Source organism: Pecten maximus, chromosome 13 (assembly GCF_902652985.1).
Source record: "Pecten maximus chromosome 13, xPecMax1.1, whole genome shotgun sequence".
In the NCBI taxonomy this organism is placed as follows: Eukaryota; Metazoa; Mollusca; class Bivalvia; order Pectinida; family Pectinidae; genus Pecten; species Pecten maximus.
This window is the reverse complement of record NC_047027.1, coordinates 24,230,267-24,251,416: the sequence shown is the minus strand read 5'-3', so window position 1 is coordinate 24,251,416 and position 21,150 is coordinate 24,230,267. Positions and strand designations below refer to the sequence as shown.

Here is a 21,150-nt window from a genome sequence, read left to right as displayed (position 1 = left end):
AAAAATAAAAATTAAAAAAAATGCTTCCTTACTATTGAATTCAGTTGATAAATTAATTGAATCATTGGAAAAGTTTCTAACTTTTAGGCCAAACAAAAATGTGTTTCACGGCAACCATAATCATTTCACTATAGTGTTTCTGACTTTTAGGCAAAAAAAAACTGTGTTCATCATAACGGACATAATCATTTGAATATAGTGTTTTTGAGATTTATGCCAAACAAAAATTAGTTTCATGGCAAATAAAATCATTGGACAACTAATCTTTTTCAGTTTTATTTAAAAAGCATTTGCTAACTGATGATATATCATTGTATAAATATCTGGACTTATTAAGGCCAAACAAAAATATCTTGATTAATAGGCCAAACAAAAGTTTTTTTATTGAGAAAAAACAAAACAAAAATTTCTAGACTGGTTAGCAAAACAAGCTCCTTGATTGATAATAGTCCAAACAAACAATTCCTGACTGATAGGCCAAGGACAAAATTATTTAATGATAGATAAAAATAATATTGACTGATAGGCCAAACAAAAAAATCTTGATTGATATATAGGCCAAACAAAAATTTCTTGATTGATAAAGGAATAACAAAAAATTCTTGACTGACAGGCCAAACAAAAAAAAAACAACTCTTGACTGATAAGCTAGACAGAAATTACTTTATATGGTAGCCAAAATCATTTGTTGGGTGGTTTGATTGCACAAGCTTACATAAGCTGTATTCACATCAACAATTTAAGAAAGGTTTGATCACATTCAATCTCGACTCTAATAGAAAATTGTATCCTAGTTACCCTTACCCCGAGACTGAATTCGTTGCATATCAAATATGCTGTATTTTGAACCAGGGAGAGATTGCATGGAACACTTGAAATGCTTCAAACATACAAATGGCTTCAGTCTAAAAAGTTAGGCTGAAATTGGAACGGAACAGATTTCTATAGCCTGAAAATTTGTAACTTTCTCAGGAAGATATTTGGCCTGGTGATTTGTGTACTTAATAACTGTCACATGTAAGGCTTATGGAATTGAGGAATATTGATCTTTTGACAGAAAATGATTCAGTCTTGGTGGCATGACAACCAATCTAATGTTCTACTTTTTTCCTAGATACTCCACTGGTTTGTATTTATTTTATCGTTAAGGATAGGGCCACTCAAAGTTATTTTCATTGTGCTCTTTTAATTCTGCTGATGTCAGGGAAATTTTACTATAATTCAAAGGAAAATTAGTCAGTTTCATTATAATTGACAGAAAATAAAAAGATAGAAATAAGATTCACCTTTTCAAAATAACATGAAACCCGAATTATTACCAGCACTAATAAAACTGAATTATTTTCACTTTAATTGGAACTTTATATATTCTGGTAAACCTCATACAGCAAACATTTGTCATATGAGACAATATATTTTCTTCATATGATCTATCAATTCTAATAATCTTTTGTTTGTTGTCCGTCCATAAACAATTTCCCAACATCTTCTGTTGAACCTCTCAACCGATTTCAATTTTGCAGTAATGAAAATCTATGGCAAAAGGTTAACCAAAATTATGAAATATATGGGCCTCCTATATTGGTGGCTGAAATATTTCAGAACTCTGGTGACCAATTTTAGGTGCATTCATGGGGGGTCTTGTTTTTTTTTTTTTTTTTGTTTTAAATTCTAATTTCTTTTTTTTTATTTTACAGACTATACGAGGGCGCTGTGAGGGAAAGTGTGAGGTAAACGTGGAGTCGCGCTCATTTTGTAAAAGATGCCGCCTCCAAAAGTGCTTTACCGTTGGCATGCGCAAGGATATGATACTCAGTAAGGGGTTTATTTATTATAACTATCCATGTACTAGAATAACTCTTGTCCCTTACAGGTGACTTAAACATACCCAATATAGAGTGATACTGTTGCAGATTCTCTGTAATTAAAGTTATAATCTTGGATTATGACCATTGAAGTTTGATATCACTACTTCTCAAGAAGACTTTGATTGATATACAATTATCACTATGTAAATTCCTTATTCATTTTGGGTTTTGTAATTTCCATTTATGTTTTTGTGCTGTGAAAGTAATGAAGGGATTTTCTTAAGTTTGAGATGTAAGCTTCCAATGGTTGTTAGTTTAATTTAGTTTAAGTACATTTGTGAAGCAATTTTGAGAACAGAAAAAGATATTTGTCAAACAGCTATCAAAAATCCATTTTGTAATTTCCATTTATGTTTTTTTGCTGTGAAAGTAATGAAGGGATTTTCTTAAGTTTGAGATGTAAGCTTCCAATGGTTGTTAGTTTAATTTAGTTTAAGTACATTTGTGAAGCAATTTTGAGAACAGAAAAAGATATTTGTCAAACAGCTATCAAAAATCCATTTTGGTCAAATTGACTTCAGCTGTCATTTGACCCTAAAAGAATGATACCAATTAATTTAGCTGTCGATTGACCCTTAAACAATGGTCTAATTTATTGACTTCTGCTGTTGTTTGACCCTTACAATGATACAAATTAATTCAGCTGTCAATTGACTCTTTACCAATGTCACTATCTCATGACCCTAAAACCATGGCGAGAATAACTGCATAGCGTTTATGCTTTGCAGGAGTTTTATTTTCGCTTTATTTATGTTTCCACATTAATCCGCAATTTATAAACACCAACAAAATATTCAACACAACACTGATATTATAGAGATGTGTCAAAGATCATGGAGTATCATTACTCTGTGAAAATATAACTGAACAACACCACAAGATTTTAAAGTACAGGTTCGCCAAATGAGAAATAAAAGTAGGGATGTAAAATATAATCTGACAATAGATAAATGACATTTGTTACCTTCGCAGAGATGTTTCAGTTAAAGTTCTAGAGACATGGGGAATATACAGTGCTGATTTCTAGACAAATGTCTGTCAAGTAAAAACAGAAATAAACTGACCAAATCGTACATGTTCTAATAATAGACCAGTTGAAATGCAAACAAGACCAATTAGTTGATTACAATTCGCTCTCCTATTACGTATGATAGCCTTAGTATTTAAAGGTACCTGTGAATTTTTTCGAGTGAAATCACTGGTGCAAGACAGTAGTTTGGACGTTGTATACAAATTTAAAGAGCTATAAAGTAATTAAGCTGTCAATTGACCTTAAAACAAAGACATGAGTTGATGACGACAGTTGTAGATTGACCCTAAAACATCATGACCACATTTAGTCTCAGCAGCTTATTTCTTAAATTTCATGGATATATATGTATTTTCAAGAATATGGATTTTTAGTAGGTTTTACTCGGAAATAGCATTTTATAAGTAATACTATGATGTGAGCTGTGAAAACTAGTTATTCTAAAAGTTGAGGTTTGTTATGTTATTATCCACTTATTATATAGGATGGTCAGATGAGATGATGTTCTAAATTCATTAGAAATTCATTTCATATAGGGTGGAAAACCATGCAAAGGTATCATTTGAAAAATACATATATATAAATTACATTCTTTTCTCTCCAGATGAACAACAGAAAAATGTTCGAAAACAGAAGATCATTATAAACAAGTTAAAGAAACATGGGCACTGTCCTCTGGAGGATTCGTGTTCTGGCACATCCGAGGTTTTTTCTGAGGATTTTGAGGCAAAGATATACTCACAAAGTCTCGACGAATTGCGTTCAGAATTTCCAAATCTCTCTGAAAAAGATTTAGGAATGCTGACCAAATTAAAACAGGAAAATATTGATGAGAAAAATGTGTGTTCAACCTCGGAGGATTGCACGTTTCCCAAATGGACTGACCCGGAGGAGCATGTAGAGGAGATTATCAGTGACATGTCAGAAATCCATCAAAGTTTAGTAAAGGAACTCTTACGCGCTAATGAGCAGAGTTTCTTTCTTGCCAACACTTCCACGGAAGTCAGAAGCATACCAACAAATGCTGCAGAGTTCATCAACATAGCAGAGGGCTTCATACGTCGATTGATAAAATTAGCGAAAAACATTGAATTTTTCAAAATGATAGCAAAAGAGGACCAAATAACTTTGCTCAAAGGTTCTGTGACCGAAATCATGATGTTGCGATCAGCTGTTAATTATGATGTTAAAACTGAATCTTGGAGCTTGAGCACAAAACGTTGTCTGAATAAAGACACTGCTAAAGCTTCAAGTAAAGAACCTCTCGGTGCAAATCTACCTCATAGCTCTCACGCCAACAATGTAAACCAGTCTGCCAGCCGTGACCTCACAAACCTACCAAATGTGTTACCTCCTAAAGACAAGTCCAGTCACGTTCTGCCGGACACGTCTGGAATAAAAACAGAAGTAAATACGTCATCTACCTCATGCTCCGTGGTTGGGGCCTCGCTCAACATTGAAAAATCGCATGCCCAATTGCCAGTCGGTTCTGATATAAGTCACTTGCGCACTCGATGTTCAGGGGATGCTGATCTTCGTCAGTTGCCTGCTCAAGTTGAACAGAAAAAGACGGATGAAAGCCCTAGTAAGTCAGGTTTAACAAACATAAAAGCAGATCTGCTAAAGAATAGCAACACTGAAACTCGTGTAATGTATATGTCATATTCTTCATTCATCAAATCTCTGATGAAAACTATCCATGGCGATGTCCTAATGCTCAAATTGCTAGTTATGCTGTCATTGTTTTCGTCGGATCGGCAGGGCCTTGAGGAAAAACAAAAGGTTGAAGAGATTCAGGAATGTTATGCGCAAATCCTTCAGGGTTATATTTTTGCCCGATTTCCACACGAAAAGAGCCTCTTTGCCAAGGTTCTAATGAAACTCACAGACCTTCGCGATATCAATGAACTCCACACCAAGATGTTACTCAGGATGAAGGTCGAAAGCCTCGAACCATTACTTATAGAAATATTTGATCTCCCTTTTTGATTTATCTGTCAGTCTTAATTTTGTACAGGTTTCAAAGGGTTCAAATCGTTTGCATTTTTCAAGGATAAATTGCAAAAATTCTTAAAAGCATTGCGAAGATTATGATTCATTTCATAGTTTAAATTTGCAAAAATAATATCTAGTTTTTAACAGTGAAAATACTAAATCATCAAACAAATATCCTTTGAGAAACCTGTGAAAACTTGACATATTGTAAGTTTACTTGTATCATGTTGCATGTATTCGTGTAGTATTAGGGGTAACTAAAGTGCTATTTAATGAAATATTTTCTTTATATACAGGAGGCTCATTATGTGATAAATATAATGTTATGGGATGGATGCTTAATGGTAAACTTCTCTGTCATGAGTATATTTTAAATCGTTATTGTTTATAGGGCAAACAAATATATAAACAGCTCATAAAATATACGATTATTTGAAGAAACATACTACAGAGAAAGAGCAGTGAAAACCGGATAATAACTAATTCCAACTGAAAGTCGATTACAAAGGAAAAATATGAATGAAAAGGTATGGAATTTCATGTAGACCCTCCAAAGAAACACAAGGATAAACCATTAACTTTGTTCTAAAAGGATGAATATATATATATATATATATAAGTAACATTGACATGGAAATAACATTTAATCTGTAAATTTGTCAGTTAAATCTCAATCATAAAAACAAAAATCCTTTACCTCATCGGAAAACTTATTTCTGAATTACATATGTACTATCTTCATACAAATCTTGGTAGGTTCTTACAAGACTTAGGGTGAACAACTCATCACAAACTTTAGAGAACATTCACTGTTCGTGAGTCAGTCCAATAGATAAAACTTAATTTGCAATTTTTGGAAAACAGATACCAAGAAATAAATAATCTGCTGAAATTGTATAAAAACGAAACAACATGTATGAGATATTGATTATTAGTTACAATTCAGATACCAACTGCAAATAATGAATTTATGTAAAAAAATACATAAACAGTTAAAAGAAAGTTAATGTATTCTTAAATGTGATGTAATATGTGCGTCTTATATTAATTTGTTTCAATAATAATATGAAAAAAGGGCGGCAATTATTGATATTTAAGAATTTTTTACTTTGGGAAGAAAAGGAAGGTAGGAGAACTAAAGGGATTGTCATAAATATGTAAATGTAAATGGGGAAAGCTTAATTTAATACTTTAAGTTTAAATACTGCTAATTGTTTTGTCATTATACATTATGTTTATTTAGATTTTTTTTATTTATTTATATATATGTTGTTTTTTTTTGTTTTTTTATTATTTTTTAGGGGCCGCGGTGGCCGAGTGGTTAAGGTGTACCGACACTTTATCACTAGCCCTCCACCTCTGGGTTGCGAGTTCGAAACCTACGTGGGGCAGTTGCCAGGTACTGACCGTAGGCCGGTGGTTTTTCTCCGGGTACTCCGGCTTTCCTCCACCTCCAAAACCTGGCACGTCCTTAAATGACCCTGGCTGTTAATAGGACGTTAAGCAAAAACAAACAAACCAAATTTATATTTTTCAATACTACAAGATAGGTATAACTACATGTACAGAGTATGAATAAGTGAGCTAGATTAAAAGTTTAACTTACAAATTGAGATAATTATAAAATGGTAAGTAATTGTAAGTATATTATTGCACATAAAATAGTCAAAATATTGAGATATAATATTTATGTAACGGTCCTTATAAACGTCCGTAGGAAAGATATATATATATATATGTATATAGTTCAACTTGATGGTGGCATTGTGTATCGCTTAAATATGTAAACATAAATGACACAACAAGACAATTCCGGTTGAATATCGCTAACGTTTTCAAGCCGTGTATCGGCTATCTTCAGGCGATTACTTTTTCATACTTAGTAACAACATTATGACGTAATACAATCAATAACATAATGGGGACGTAATAATTACGTTACTGTATTTTAAGGTTCTTAACTTGTAAAAGCAAGAATTTAATTTACTGTAGTGTCTGTGGTACTTGCCGCGAATATTATATCGGACAAACGGGAAATGCTCTGTCGGAAAGAATCCGCGTTCACAGACAACAAATACGTACGCCCGAAACACGTAAAATTCCGCTAAGTGAACATCTGGATATTTGTGGAAAAGGATTATTCCGTGTTTATTCATTTCACAAGATGTCCGAGTGTAATGCTACAAAGCGAATATGCAAGGAAGAAATGTTTGTTAAACTTTTCAAACCGGCACTCAATGGTTAGAAATTGGTGTCGTCACACCTTAAAATACAGTAACGTAATTATTACCTCCCCATTATGTTATTGATTGTATTACGTCATAATGTTGTTACTAAGCATTAAAAAGTAATCGCCTGAAGATAGCCGATACACGGCTTGAAAACGTTAGCGATATTCAACCGGAATTGTCTTGTTGTGTCATTTTTGTTTACATATATGTATATATATATGTTGTCCAAAAATTAGAAAAAAAACTTGATTAATAGCTATTCTTTATTGGTTATATACTTCCTAGAATTATTGAGAATACTGTTTGTGATTTAGAGATCTCAAAGTTGAGGGAGATATTCAGTTCTTTGCGGATATCCTTTTCATATTGATATATTTTATTGCTGTTAATAGAATACATACCGGTTCATTATCTATGAAAATCAAATTAGAAAAAAAAATTGTTATAGATATATGCTCAAGTTATTATTTGCCATGTATATATATACATATGAACCTGTTACGGATTTCGATGTTGATCACAGTTAGTGTTTCATCACGCGATGGTGTTGGTTGTTGTCTAGAGTGCGAGAACCCGGTGCAAATTAAATTGAATGAGTTTTAATCAACATGTGATGTATCATGATCCTGGTGGCCTTTTTGACAGTTTATTTCAGGCATATATATCTGGTCCAGAGCTCATATGATTTATACCCACCAAGGGCATGCAGTTTTCTTCGTCCTGCATAAAGATCACTCTCTGTTTTGAGTCCATGTTAATTTGATGGACTCCTTGAGCTGTTTACAGGGTAAATACGGTATAAAATATAGGATTTTTTTCCCGGTTTGTCATGAGACTTTTAATGATTATTTATTATGATATTATAATTGTGGTATTTATCTTAGATGAATATGCAAACGTATATTGATTAACCTGAAAGGTGTTATATTGACCGATCGAGGCGAAGGTCGGTCAACATTCTAGATAAATATATCTCTTGATTCTACTAAACAAAAGAAAATGACAGTTTTATTATTATCATTATTATGTAATCTAATTTTAATATCACAGTATCAGTAGAGAGTATACAAGTTTGAAATGGAAAATGTGAACTGAAACTATAAATGTTTAATAGAATATGTTAAATAGTCATTTTAAGTGACAGTTATTGTAGAAAGATCTATATAATATATTATAGTATTATTTTATGTCTAGTTTGCAATATGGAGGAATTTGTTATAAGAGACCATTATACCATTATAGACAGGGGAGAGTTGTATAGAGGTGACCATTTTAAAAAGGTGATTTCACACGCCCCAGGAGCCTGAGGGTTGAGGCCAAAATGGGTTTAATTGACTGAATTTTCAAAAAGGTTATACCCATATATAGAAGAATCAAAAATGTAGATGAAAGGGTCGTGGTTATAAGAGGTCTTACCAAAATCGTGAATTTCATGACCCTGGGTTAACACGTTTCCCCCATGGAGAAAGTGTAAAAGTTTGAGCATCATTTGTTGAATTGCCATGATTGGAAATAATTCAGACTTGGTTAGAAGTATCCGTTTGGGATGTGAGGCTGACTAACTGACTGTTTGACCGAGGGGCTGATGTACGGGGCCAAGACGGGTAATATTGACTGAAAGATGAAATAACTCCGGTTACGATAAAGGCACATGTAATTCATACCAGTGTTATGTAAAACCTTAAACATTGATTGTAAATTGTTTATTTCTTAATTTTATTCTTTATTCTTAAATTCACTATACATGTGCACTTGTATACTACATTTTTAATGATGATATAGACAGACATTAGTGATTCTATCGCTAAGCTGAATGAATAGTGCTACCATTGTAAAATTGACACATTTTTTTGTTATTTGAGTAATATTTTTACCCCAGTAAATTCACAAAATATCATTAAGTCTATGAGTAGTGTTACCATGGTTACAGAAGCAGCAAATAGTCTAACCATGGTGTAGTATACAAAATTGTAAATTTGATGCATTCATTAATATTATGTGCAAATAGTGCTACCAAAGAAAGACCTATAAATGCTACAACATTAGTAGAATTGACGGAAAAGGAACAATCGCACTGCAGTTAAACTTCAGTGAAAGTGATAAAATCTTCTCGCAGAAAGATGAAAGGTATAGCGCTCTAAGCTAACATTACAGAAACTAATACATTTGATGCTGAGAATTTCATTTTTAATATTACATTTTTAAAAATGTAATGGGAAGATTTCTATCAAAAGAATTATTCTTGTCAGTGAATCAATGTTTTGTTCAGTTTAATTTCAAGGGCTAATATTTCGAGGTTATCTTGGTCGAATCTAGTTTGCGGGTTTTAAATTTCGGGCAACCACGCCATGTTGACATTCTGAAGTATACATTTGTGTGTATTTATATATATTAATATTTGCTGGATAAATATTTTAGCGCTATGTGAAATGACCGCGAAATTAAATCATCCGCGAATAAAACCAACTATAGAGAAATGCGAAATTTATAATTTTTCCAATTAGTTGATACTCCACTCTCGCACAGGTCGTCGGATTTCAAAGGGTTGACATTTGTCATTACATTCTCATTAAATTTGGCTGGCAGTCATGTCAGACCATCTTTTGACCTGCAAACTGTGGTTGCATGGCGACATGACATTGTGAAAATCATTTCTGATTGGACGGGAGCACGATGAAGATGTATCTCTCCATCCCTTTAAGCTTTACTCCGTGTACTCTTTTCTCCTCTTTCAAGGGCTATTCCGCACAATTGGAAAATATATGGATGTTCTGTAACTTTAAAGGGGCGTTCCTTCGTCCATGCATCAGAAACATGCACAATTTCTATTGGTGAAATCAATGTCCGATTATATGAGGGTTTGTGCCTACAAGTAATGAATTAAACACCGCAATGTACAGGGAAAAGGCGTATCGTATACAAATACCTATGTCCTTGCTGTAATTAGTGATACTTTGGGTCGAATTAAGAATTTTCAGGACTGAATACTCGAAGAACTTTGATTCATCTTGAGAGTAAAACTGCCGTATTAATGTAAAGATGATAACGTTTACGACTTGGGAAACATACATCTTTTCCAGTAAGTTTAATGTTGACGATCTAAACTTTATTCAAACGAAGGAATTCCTCTTTAAGAAGTTCAGACAAGGAAATTGTTGGGAATACCCCGAGCCAATATAAAATTAGACTAGATATAAAACATCGGGGAATCCGGGATTGAAGGGTCACTAGGTCATAGGAAGTATTGAGTAAATACTCAAGTGTGTATACTGTTCGTTTATAAGTTTGTTTGGAGTATCTCTTATGGATATTAAAATGTACATAACATGCAAACCAAAGCGTGAAGCAAAACATGGTCGCATGAATCATTATGAGTTAATTCTATATCAATTGTTCTTAAATGAAATATTGTACATATATGTATATAAAGATGTTTTTGTGGAATTTATTTATAAAGAAACATTTAACATTTATAATATTTCTAACCTGTGCAGAATTTCATTTTAAAACAAGTCCTCCTCCTCGGGGCTATCATAGATAGTTAGGGAGTGCTCTCAAGATAAACATATATGTTGTAAAAATAAGTATGGTTTAAGTTTTAGTTATTTCAAAAACAGAGAGGTCATGCTCTCTCTTTAATTATTGTTTTGTGTTGACGTTATATTTTGTTGTTGTCGTAAACCTGTATCATAACAATGTACTAGCTTCAGTATTGCCCTTGCCCATTGAACACGGGGCAATTTAGGATTAGGATTTTAATATCAAATTGAATTTCTGGAAGAAATATTAATTAAAATAGAAAATCCTAAGTAAAAAAAAGAAGTTATTCCCTTGCTTTTAAAATGTATTTTGACATAGTAGAATTCATTGACAATATTTGTCAATGAAAAAATATTCAAGATGCTTCAAATAGCTCCACTTTGCATTTTACAGTTTAAACAAATTTGAAAAAAAAATCATTGTTGGTGTGGATTCAATTCCTCTACATAGAGGATAGTGTTGCAACATAATATTTGTTCTTTTTTTTTGTTTTTGTTTTTGTTTTTGTTAAACAGAAATACGATTCTGTGACTAAACCACTTACGTGTATTGTTCAGCAAACTCCATATCATGCAGGTCTGCATCAGTCTCCTTATTGACCAACCATCGGAAACCATCCTTACCTGTTTTGAAAGGATTGTACAAATGAGAACTTTGAATACAAAGATTCAAGATTCAAAAATAATAATTATTATAATAAATGAAATAAAATGCATACTACTGCTGTTCTGTACTTCTAGGACTCGTCAGTGATGCTACATCTAGGTGTCTAAAGTATTGATAACAAGGATGTGATCAGGAGAGAAAAAAAATCAAAATAGCTCGAAATCAGGAAAGAGATGGAATCACCCTGCGATACAGCTGGATCTCATCGTTTAATATTCTGAAAATAAAAAAGATAATAAGTGAACTGTAATACAAGTACATTTTAATGACATCAATGAGTGAACTGTAATAGAAGTATATTTTAATGACATAAATAAGTGAACTGTAATAAAAGTACATTTTAATGACATCAATGAGTGAACTGTAATAAAAGTATATTTTAATGACATAAATAAGTGAACTGTAATACAAGTACATTTTAATGACATCAATAAGTGAACTGTTATAGAAGTATATTTTAATGACATAAATAAGTGAACTGTAATAAAAGTTTATTTTAATGACATCAATAAGTGAACTGTAATACAAGTACATTTTAATGACATCAATGAGTGAACTGTTATAGAAGTATATTTTAATGACATAAATAAGTGAACTGTAATATAAGTACATTTTAATGACATAAATAAGTGAACTGTAATACAAGTACATTTTAATGACATCAATGAGTGAACTGTTATAGAAGTACATTTTAATGACATCAATGAGTGAACTGTAATACAAGTACATTTTAATGACATCAATAAGTGAACTGTAATACAAGTACATTTTAATGACATCAATGAGTGAACTGTTATAGAAGTATATTTTAATGACATAAATAAGTGAACTGTAATATAAGTACATTTTAATGACATCAATGAGTGAACTGTAATAAAAGTATATTTTAATGACATAAATAAGTGAACTGTAATATAAGTACATTTTAATGACATAAATAAGTGAACTGTAATATAAGTACATTTTAATGACATTTTTCTGAACGTGATAAACATGTCAGTAAAATTCTCAGCAGGAAGTGACACAATGCAGTGTCGTGATATATTTTTGCATGTCAGACATTCATAGTTTACCTAAAATATCTTAGTTTTACTTTAAATAAATAAAAAAACACAATTAAGATACAACCGTATCTCGAAAATGAAACAAGAGTGCACTAAAATACAAGTAATAATGGGTTTTAGTCGATTCCACTGTACTTACGATCATGTGTTGGTCATGTGATGATCACGTGACACTCTAATATTTGTGTGATATTTCATCATCTGTATGTTTATTTAATTGGTACTCAGGGTGATTGCTACCATTATACTTTGTTCAATTTTCCTGAATTGTATAGCATGATATAATATTGAGCTATATATTGATATAAAAGTATAGTATGTATATGTCACGTGTTTGCTTGAACGTACTTTATGTACTAAAAGATTATCGAAGTTAAAAATAGCTTAGAATGTCATTTTGATGTGAAGAATCGAAGAGTTGACAATTATTTGTCTTTAATACTTGTGGATAAATATTTTCTGAATATGGTTGTTTGCAAGAATGGAATGAGTGATTGATGGGAATGTCGATCGCATGCGGAAGTAGGTAACTGATATTAATTGTTATATATATTTTCGAAGATTGTGCTAGAAGATGCAACTGAGTGATGGACTGACTCTAGGCGTGTTACATGTAACTCAATACTGTATTCATGGACTCCACCAATTTTAATTTTAGCATGTTGTACCTGAAATGATATATCAAGTTTCTAAGAAAAACAAATTCTTATTAGCGCACACAATTTTTTTTCCCAAATAACTTTTTAAAAGTAAATTGCTATGACTTGCGAAAATCCATATTTGGGTATAACCAGCATGTCGTGAATAACAGAACGCATTCATTTCAGAAATATTAAGAAAAAAATCAAATGTTTTCCCTTCCCCTGGGTGATATTTAATATTAATGCAACTATTTTAACTTCGACTTTCTAGAATCGTTTCAGGATATTTATGGTTATATGGGTAACGTACATATTGTATATATTACGATAGTATGTCAATGTAAATGTTTTCATTATTTACCGAATATATGTGTCTGCGACCAATGCTAGCTCTTTACGAATGTTTAACATTATATTTGGTAACAATTATTTCTTTGATTATTGCCTGTCTTCGTATTTTGTTGAAAGTGAACATCGTTTGTATTCATATTTGGACATAACGTCCTGCACCTCAGGACTTATCTTGAGGGAATGGACATTTTTTTACAAATCATTTCAAATATACTGTATCATTAATTTTTCATTTCCATTATTTTGCATACCAGCACTGTGAATGCTAACATGTTGATTAAAACCGTATTCGACCTAAAAGGCGCTCCCCACCCAGGACGAATGCGTTAATTTAAGCACATTAAATGTTCTTTTCCTCACTGACCTGTCAATGAAATCTTCAGTCTTTAAGCAACGACTCTGGATTTTTTCGCAATATGAAGGTATGTAATTGAAAGAAAACGTTCTTTTCCACCCAGATTTCACATTGAACCGTTTTCCATGAATGGTCCTATTAAGCGAACATTGCGCTTATTAGGTTGATTACATACCAAATCATTTAAACTGATTTTGGAGAGATACAAAATACACATTATTTTAATAGCCATGAAATATTTGACAAAATGTATACCTTTAAAGTAGTGTGATCGTTTTATATCTGAATTAAGTTTTTTTTTTAATTAATATTTAAAGTAAATGCTTTCATTTAGAATGCATCCGTCACGTGCCTTTTATAAGGCGATCTAGATCTTCATTTAATCAGATACCTCCTCCAGACGGAGACTAGATACAGGAATTGGTTGTGTTTTTAATATATGTCGTGGGGTTTCTTGTTTATAGATTACGATATTTTATAATGAAATTGTGTAATAGTTGTACTTATTGTACTTTGACAAATGGCATTCTAGAGAATCTCTTGGACTTTGTTGTCCCTATATCAGGGTGGGATACACTGCCAGCTCTCGGCAGAATTTAACAAGAATACTCTGGTATGGCGTGTCATTAATTGCACTGCATGTGTTCGATATTTCCTTGTTGTGAAACATTTATCATAATTTTATTTGAAGGATTGACGGACAAACGATGAGCACAGTTAAAATGATTTCTTTTATAACGTATAAACCAACAAAAATGATATACAATTGCGAAATGTACGTTTTACAATAAATATAAACTATTATGTTTTTTAGCTCACCTGGACCGAAGGTCCGGTGAGCTTATGTCATGGCGCAGCGTCCGTCGTCCGTCCGTCGTCCGTCCGTCCGTCCGTCCGTCCGTCCGTCAACATTTGCTTCAAATCGCTACTAGTCAAAAAGTTCTTATTGGATTTTGACCAAATTCGGCCAGAAACATCCTTGGCAGAAGGGGAACAGATTTTGCATAAATGGTGACTCTGACCCCCGAAGGGCCAAAGGGGCGGGGCCCAATAGGGGAAATAGAGGTAATTCCTTTAAATCGCTACTAGTCATAAAGTTATGAATGGATTTGAACCCAATTTGGTCAGAAACATCCTTGGGGGAAGGGGAACAGATTTTGCATAAATGGTAGCTCTGACCCCGGAGGGGCCAAAGGGACGGGGCCCAATAGGGGAAATAGAGGTAATTCCTTTAAAGCGCTACTAGGCATAAAGTTATGAATGGATTTGAACCCAATTTGGTCAGAAACATCCTTGGCAGAAGGGGAACAGATTTTGCATAAATGGTGACTCTGACCCCAGAGGGGCCAAAAGGGCGGGGCCCATTAGGGGAAATAGAGGTAATTCCTTTAAATCGCTACTAGTTGTTAAGTTATGAAGGGATTTGAACCCAATTTGGTCAGAAACATCCTTGGGAGAAGGGGAACAGATTTTGCATAAATGGTGACTCTGACCCCCGAGGGGCCAAAGGGGCGGGGCCCAATAGGGGAAATAGAGGTAATTCCTTTAAATCGCTACTTGTCATAAAGTTATGAATGGATTTGAACCCAATTTGGTCAGAGACATCCTTGGGGGAAGGGGAACAGATTTTGCATAAATGGTGACTCTGACCCCCGAGGGGCCAAAGGGGCGGGGCCCAATAGGGGAAATAGAGGTAATTCCTTTGAATCACTACTAGTCATAAAGTTATGAATGGATTTGAACCCAAGTTGGTCAGAAGCATCCTTTGGGGAAGGGGAACAGATTTTGCATAAATGGTAGCTCTGACCCCAGAGGGGCCAAAGGGGCGGGGCCCAATAGGGGAAATAGAGGTAATTCCTTTAAATCACTACTAGTTATTAAGTTATGAATGGATTTGAACCCAATTTGGTCAGAAACATCCTTGGGGGAAGGGGAAGAGATATTGCATAAATGGTGACTCTGACCCCAAAGGGGCGGGGCCCAATAGGGGAAATAGGGGTAATTATTTTAAATCGCTACTAATCATAAAGTTATGAATGGATTTGAACCCAATTTAATTAGAAACATCCTTGGGGGAAGAAGAACAGATTTTGCGTAAATGGTGACTCTGACCCCAAAGGGGCCAAAGGGGCGGGGCCCAAAAGGGGAAATAGAGGTAATTCCTTTAAATCACTACTAGTCATACAGATTTGAATGGATTTGAACCCAATTTGGTCAGAAACATCCTTGGGGGAAGGGGAACAGATTTTGCATAAATGGTGACTCTGACCCCAGAGGGGCCAAAGGGACGGGGCCCAATAGGGGAAATAGAGGTAATTCCTTTAAATCGCTACTAGTCATAAAGTTATGAATGGATTTGAACCCAATTTGGTCAGAAACATCCTTGGCAGAAGGGGAACAGATTTTGCATAAATGGTGACTCTGACCCCAGAGGGGCCAAAAGGGCGGGGCCCATTAGGGGAAATAGAGGTAATTCCTTTAAATCACTACTAGTTGTTAAGTTATGAAGGGATTTGAACCCAATTTGGTCAGAAACATCCTTGGGAGAAGGGGAACAGATTTTGCATAAATGGTGACTCTGACCCCCGAGGGGCCAAAGGGACGGGGCCCAATAGGGGAAATAGAGGTAATTCCTTTAAATCGCTACTTGTCATAAAGTTATGAATGGATTTGAACCCAATTTGGTCAGAAACATCCTTGGGGGAAGGGAAACAGATTTTGCATAAATGGTGACTCTGACCCCCGAGGGGCCAAAGATGCGGGGCCCAATAGGGGAAATAGAGGTAATTCCTTTGAATCACTACTAGTCATAAAGTTATGAATGGATTTGAACCCAATTTGGTCAGAAACATCCTTCGGGGAAGAAGAACAGATTTTGCATAAATGGTGACTCTGACCGCAAAGGGGCCAAAGGGGCGGGGCCCAATAGGGGAAATAGAGGTAATTCCTTTAAATCGCTACTAGTCATAAATATTTGAATGGATTTGAACCCAAGTTGGTCAGAAGCCTCCTTTGGGGAAGGGGAACAGATTTTGCATAAATGGTAGCTCTGACCCCAGAGGGGCCAAAGGGGCGGGGCCCAATAGGGGAAATAGAGGTAATTCCTTTAAATCGCTACTTGTCATAAAATTATGAATGGATTTGAACCCAATTTGGTCAGAAACATCCTTGGTGGAAGGGGAACAGATTGTGCATAAATGGTGACTCTGACCCCCGAGGGGCCACAAGGGCGGGGCCCAATAGGTGAAATAGAGGTAATTCCTTTGAATCGCTACTAGTCATAAAGTTATGAATGGATTTGAACCCAATTTGGTCAGAAACATCCTTGGGGGAAGAAGAACAGATTTTGCATAAATGGTGACTCTGACCCCAAAGGGGCCAAAAGGGCGGGGCCCAATAGGGGAAATAGAGGTAATTCCTTTAAATCGCTACTAGTTATTAAGTTATGAATGGATTTGAACCCAATTTGGTCAGAAACATCCTTGGAGGAAGGGGAAGAGATATTGCATAAATGGTGACTCTGACCCGAAAGGGGCGGGGCCCAATAGGGGAAATAGGGGTAATTATTTTAAATCGCTACTTATCATAAAGTTATGAATGGATTTGAACCCAATTTAATTAGAAACATCCTTGGGGGAAGAAGAACAGATTTTGCATAAATGGTGACTCTGACCCCCGAGGGGCCAAAGGGGCGGGGCCCAATAGGTGAAATAGAGGTAATTCCTTTGAATCACTACTAGTCATAAAGTGAGGAATGCATGTTCTAAAAGCAATTCTTGAGGTCTTTCAGACCTTAGAGAGTCAGGACTTCATTAATCTTTAAAGCAGTTTGGATTCCCACACTATAACCATATATAGCATTGTTAGAGATTAACAAATAAAACAAATTGAATATGAACATTATTTTGACATTTGGCCTAATCCAACCAGGTGAGCGATGCAGGCCCCATGGGCCTCTTGTATTACAAATGGTATGTTTCTTAATGCCAACATATTGGACATTGCAGTAGTCGACACGCCATATTCGAGAACATTGGTTTCTGTGTTTCTCGGAAAGCATTCCGTACTCAAAATTGCTCAAATGGTATTCTCATCATGTTTGTAATAATATTATTGTGGACTTTAACATTGTAAATATATGTCAAGTACTTTTGACCGTGTAACCCATCCTTAAAAAGAGCTTGAGCAGTGACCTTTACAACGGCGTAATCCCAAATATAAGTCCCTGGTGGATTGAGGGATTCGGCTGAGCGGATGGTAACCAGAATTGAGTGTATGCTCATGTATTACGTTTGAATACCTGAGAAAAGCAACAAGTACGTATATTGTTGGTGACCTTTGGGTTATGACAACAGTGTGTTGCCTTTTAATTGTTCATCAGTCCCTTACGACACTGCTGTCATGTGATTTTAAACGTGATATCGTATCCGGTACAGCGCATACATAGGTCATCGTTATTTGTGACATTCGTCTTTGTAGTTACACGAAACTGTTGGCGATGTTCAATAAAGATATATGAATGTTTGAAATGTATTTGTGATTTTTAATTCAACTTTCAGAAGAGCAAATGATCTTACGCCGTTGTGTAACGTCAGAATTTTGCTTTCAACTACTTATTGATAACCATGACGCCCAGAGTCGTCCTATTGGGTCAGTACATGTACGTGGCTTGCTGGGAAAACTAACTTACTGCCAATTACGAAAAGTCGTAAGGTCATGATATTCGACTTAAGAATGTTTATATGAAGGGCTACGAAAATTATCAAAAGTAGTGATTTTGAATTACGTTCAATGCCACGGAGATAAAATATGTGAAGGTTTTTAAAATTAATTCTTTTCAATAATCAATAAGGCCGGGACTCTAGTTTTGGGCATGCTATGATGAAGGACTACCAAGTTTGTTCAAATGAATGACTTTGACTTACTTTCAAAGGTTCAATGGTATAATCTTGAAATTTTGAAATAATTTCTTCTAGATAACCAGAAACAATAAGAAAAAAACAACTTTATATTGACATGCACATAAATCATTTATCAATTTTGAAATTTACATGGATGAAGCATCTCTACAAAACATCTTAATAACTCCTGAACAATAATTGAGTTTGTTTTTTATTGCCATGATGACACCGAGGATACATGTATGTCAACACGATCGGCCGAACGGCGACAAACAAGGGCTTGAAGACAAATACAGGACTTGGTGGTCCGGAAAGGTGAGCATATAGTGCTTCATCGACGACACCATCTAGAAAACCCAGATATACCCGGGGTCAGAAAGAGTTGCATTGTCTTTATAAATGCTTGGGTAAACTACATGCAGATAATGAAATAATAGATATCTTTTCAACTGGTATCAATTACAATTGTATCGATGATGATACCAGTCGAGGAGATACATTATTTCATTATCTGCATGCATTCCAAATTTCTGGGTTCAGCATCATTTTAGTGATTTTATTGGGTCACCGGTTACGAGTAAGCGTGAGCTAATGCTGTCACCTCGGCGTCGGCGTCACACCCCAAAACTTTAAAGTTTTTGGGATCAGTTTTTGGAAAGCTAAGTCCAAAAGTATACACCTCACACCCTTCTAATTTGGTGTATACATTCATTAGAGGTCTAGGTGTAATATTATGGTAAAATCATGCAGATTTTGTTTTGATTTTTTCGCATTTTACCATTTTGTGAACTTATCCTTTTTACATTGTAGCACCAAAATCCACTTTAAAAGTTTTTGGGATCAGTTTTTGGAAAGTTTGTAAGTCCAAAATTATGCTCTCACACCCTTCTAATTTCGTTTATGCATTCATTAGATGTCCAGGAGTGATCTTATGGCAAAATCATGCAAAAAAAAAAAATGTGGTTTTCTTTTGGGATTTTCCCATTTAGTGGACTTAATTGTTTTGGCACAAAAACCCTCTTTAAAGATTTTTGGGATACGTTTTGGAAAGCTTGTCAGTCCACACCCTTCTTATTTGGTTTATACATCCATTAGAGGTATAGGAGCGATATTATGTGACATACAATTTCAAAATGACATGCTTATACATACATAAAAAATGAATGCATAGTGTGATTGCTGCCGCCAGTGAGCTTTCGCAATCATTGATTGCACTTGTTATTCTATCAACCATTAACCGACTGGGTAATGCCAAACATTTATAAAGGCAATGCAATTATTTCCTAAAATCCTGTCTCCAGGTTCCTACACCAATACAAAAAGGCGTAATCAACCTACACATATACAAGAAGCCTTTGAGAATTTTTCGGAACCATCTGCGTGAAATCTCCAAAAAAATCACCTGAGTGGAACTCTATCATTTCTATGTTGTCTTCGTTCGCGGAGTGTGATTTTTTGCACATTTTCGACATTTAAACATCGCAATGATTTCAGAATTTACAGAAATTTCAGATTTTAGAAAAAGTCCATACATATAAAAACTAAAATTATTGATTTCTTTAGATATATTACACAAAGTTTTGATTTTCATACATTACTGACTGAGACTGTAGTGGCGTTCCTTCTACAGACCCATTTATTCCAGAAATAAGTATTCCTCGTTGGTGGAAAGGATGTATTCTTCGTTGATTGAATGAAAATAATCCTCGTTGATGAAGGACAGCATGAAAAGAAAGTATTTTTCATTGATGGAATGAAAATGTTCCTCAGTAATGGAAATAAAGTCTACCTGGTTGATGGAAAGAAAGTATGGTAGCAGTGTACAGTAAAATTGCCCAATTCTGAAAATTAAGTAACATGTTTTCAATATGTAATCGAAGCCGGTTAACGCTAAATATGACCTATACCAAAGTGTATGTATTTGTATTCTATATAACATTTGTCATTTTATCACAGGTGTGAATGAAAGTAAACCAATACAAATTTTCGACCAATCAAAACGAGAGTTACCGATGTACTAAATCGATGATGTTTACAATCACACATAGATAATACCTATTAGTTGATCAAACATTGTGAATGTTTCCCCAAAGATTGTACGTCTTTGTATTTAGGTAAAATGCTATGCCATAGTCGACAAGGTTACTCTGTTCTGGGCGTCGCATTTTGTTAGCTCACCTGGCCCGAAGGGCCGGTGAGCTTATGCCATGGTGCAGCGTCCGTCGTCCGGCGTCCGTCGTCCGTCGTCCGGCGTCCGGCGTCCGTCGTCCGTCGTCCGTCGTCCGTCAACTTTTTCTTTAAATCGCTACTAGTCATAAAGTATTGAATGGATTTTCACCAAATTTGGTCAGGAACATCCTTGGGGGAAGGGGAACAGAGTTTGTATACAGTTTTACTCTGAACCCCCAGGGGCCTGAGGGGCGGGGCCAAATAGGGGAAATAGGGTTAATCCTTTAAATCGCTACTTGTCATAAAGTTATGAATGAATTTGAACCAAATTTGGTCAGG

The 21,150-nt window shown here is 34.8% G+C and overlaps 1 protein-coding gene across 1 annotated transcript in view; it reads left to right on the top strand.

The window, feature by feature from the left end:
- LOC117341078 (nuclear hormone receptor HR96-like) overlaps positions 1–6,159 on the top strand; it is a 98,740-nt gene extending 92,581 nt beyond the window's left edge. The window contains exons 3-4 of the mRNA XM_033902911.1: positions 1,698–1,815; positions 3,503–6,159. Coding sequence (XP_033758802.1) covers positions 1,698–1,815; positions 3,503–4,887 — 1,503 coding nt within the window. The 3' untranslated portion in view covers positions 4,888–6,159. The remainder of the gene's footprint in view (positions 1–1,697; positions 1,816–3,502) is intronic.
- Positions 6,160–21,150: the final 14,991 nt, after the last annotated feature.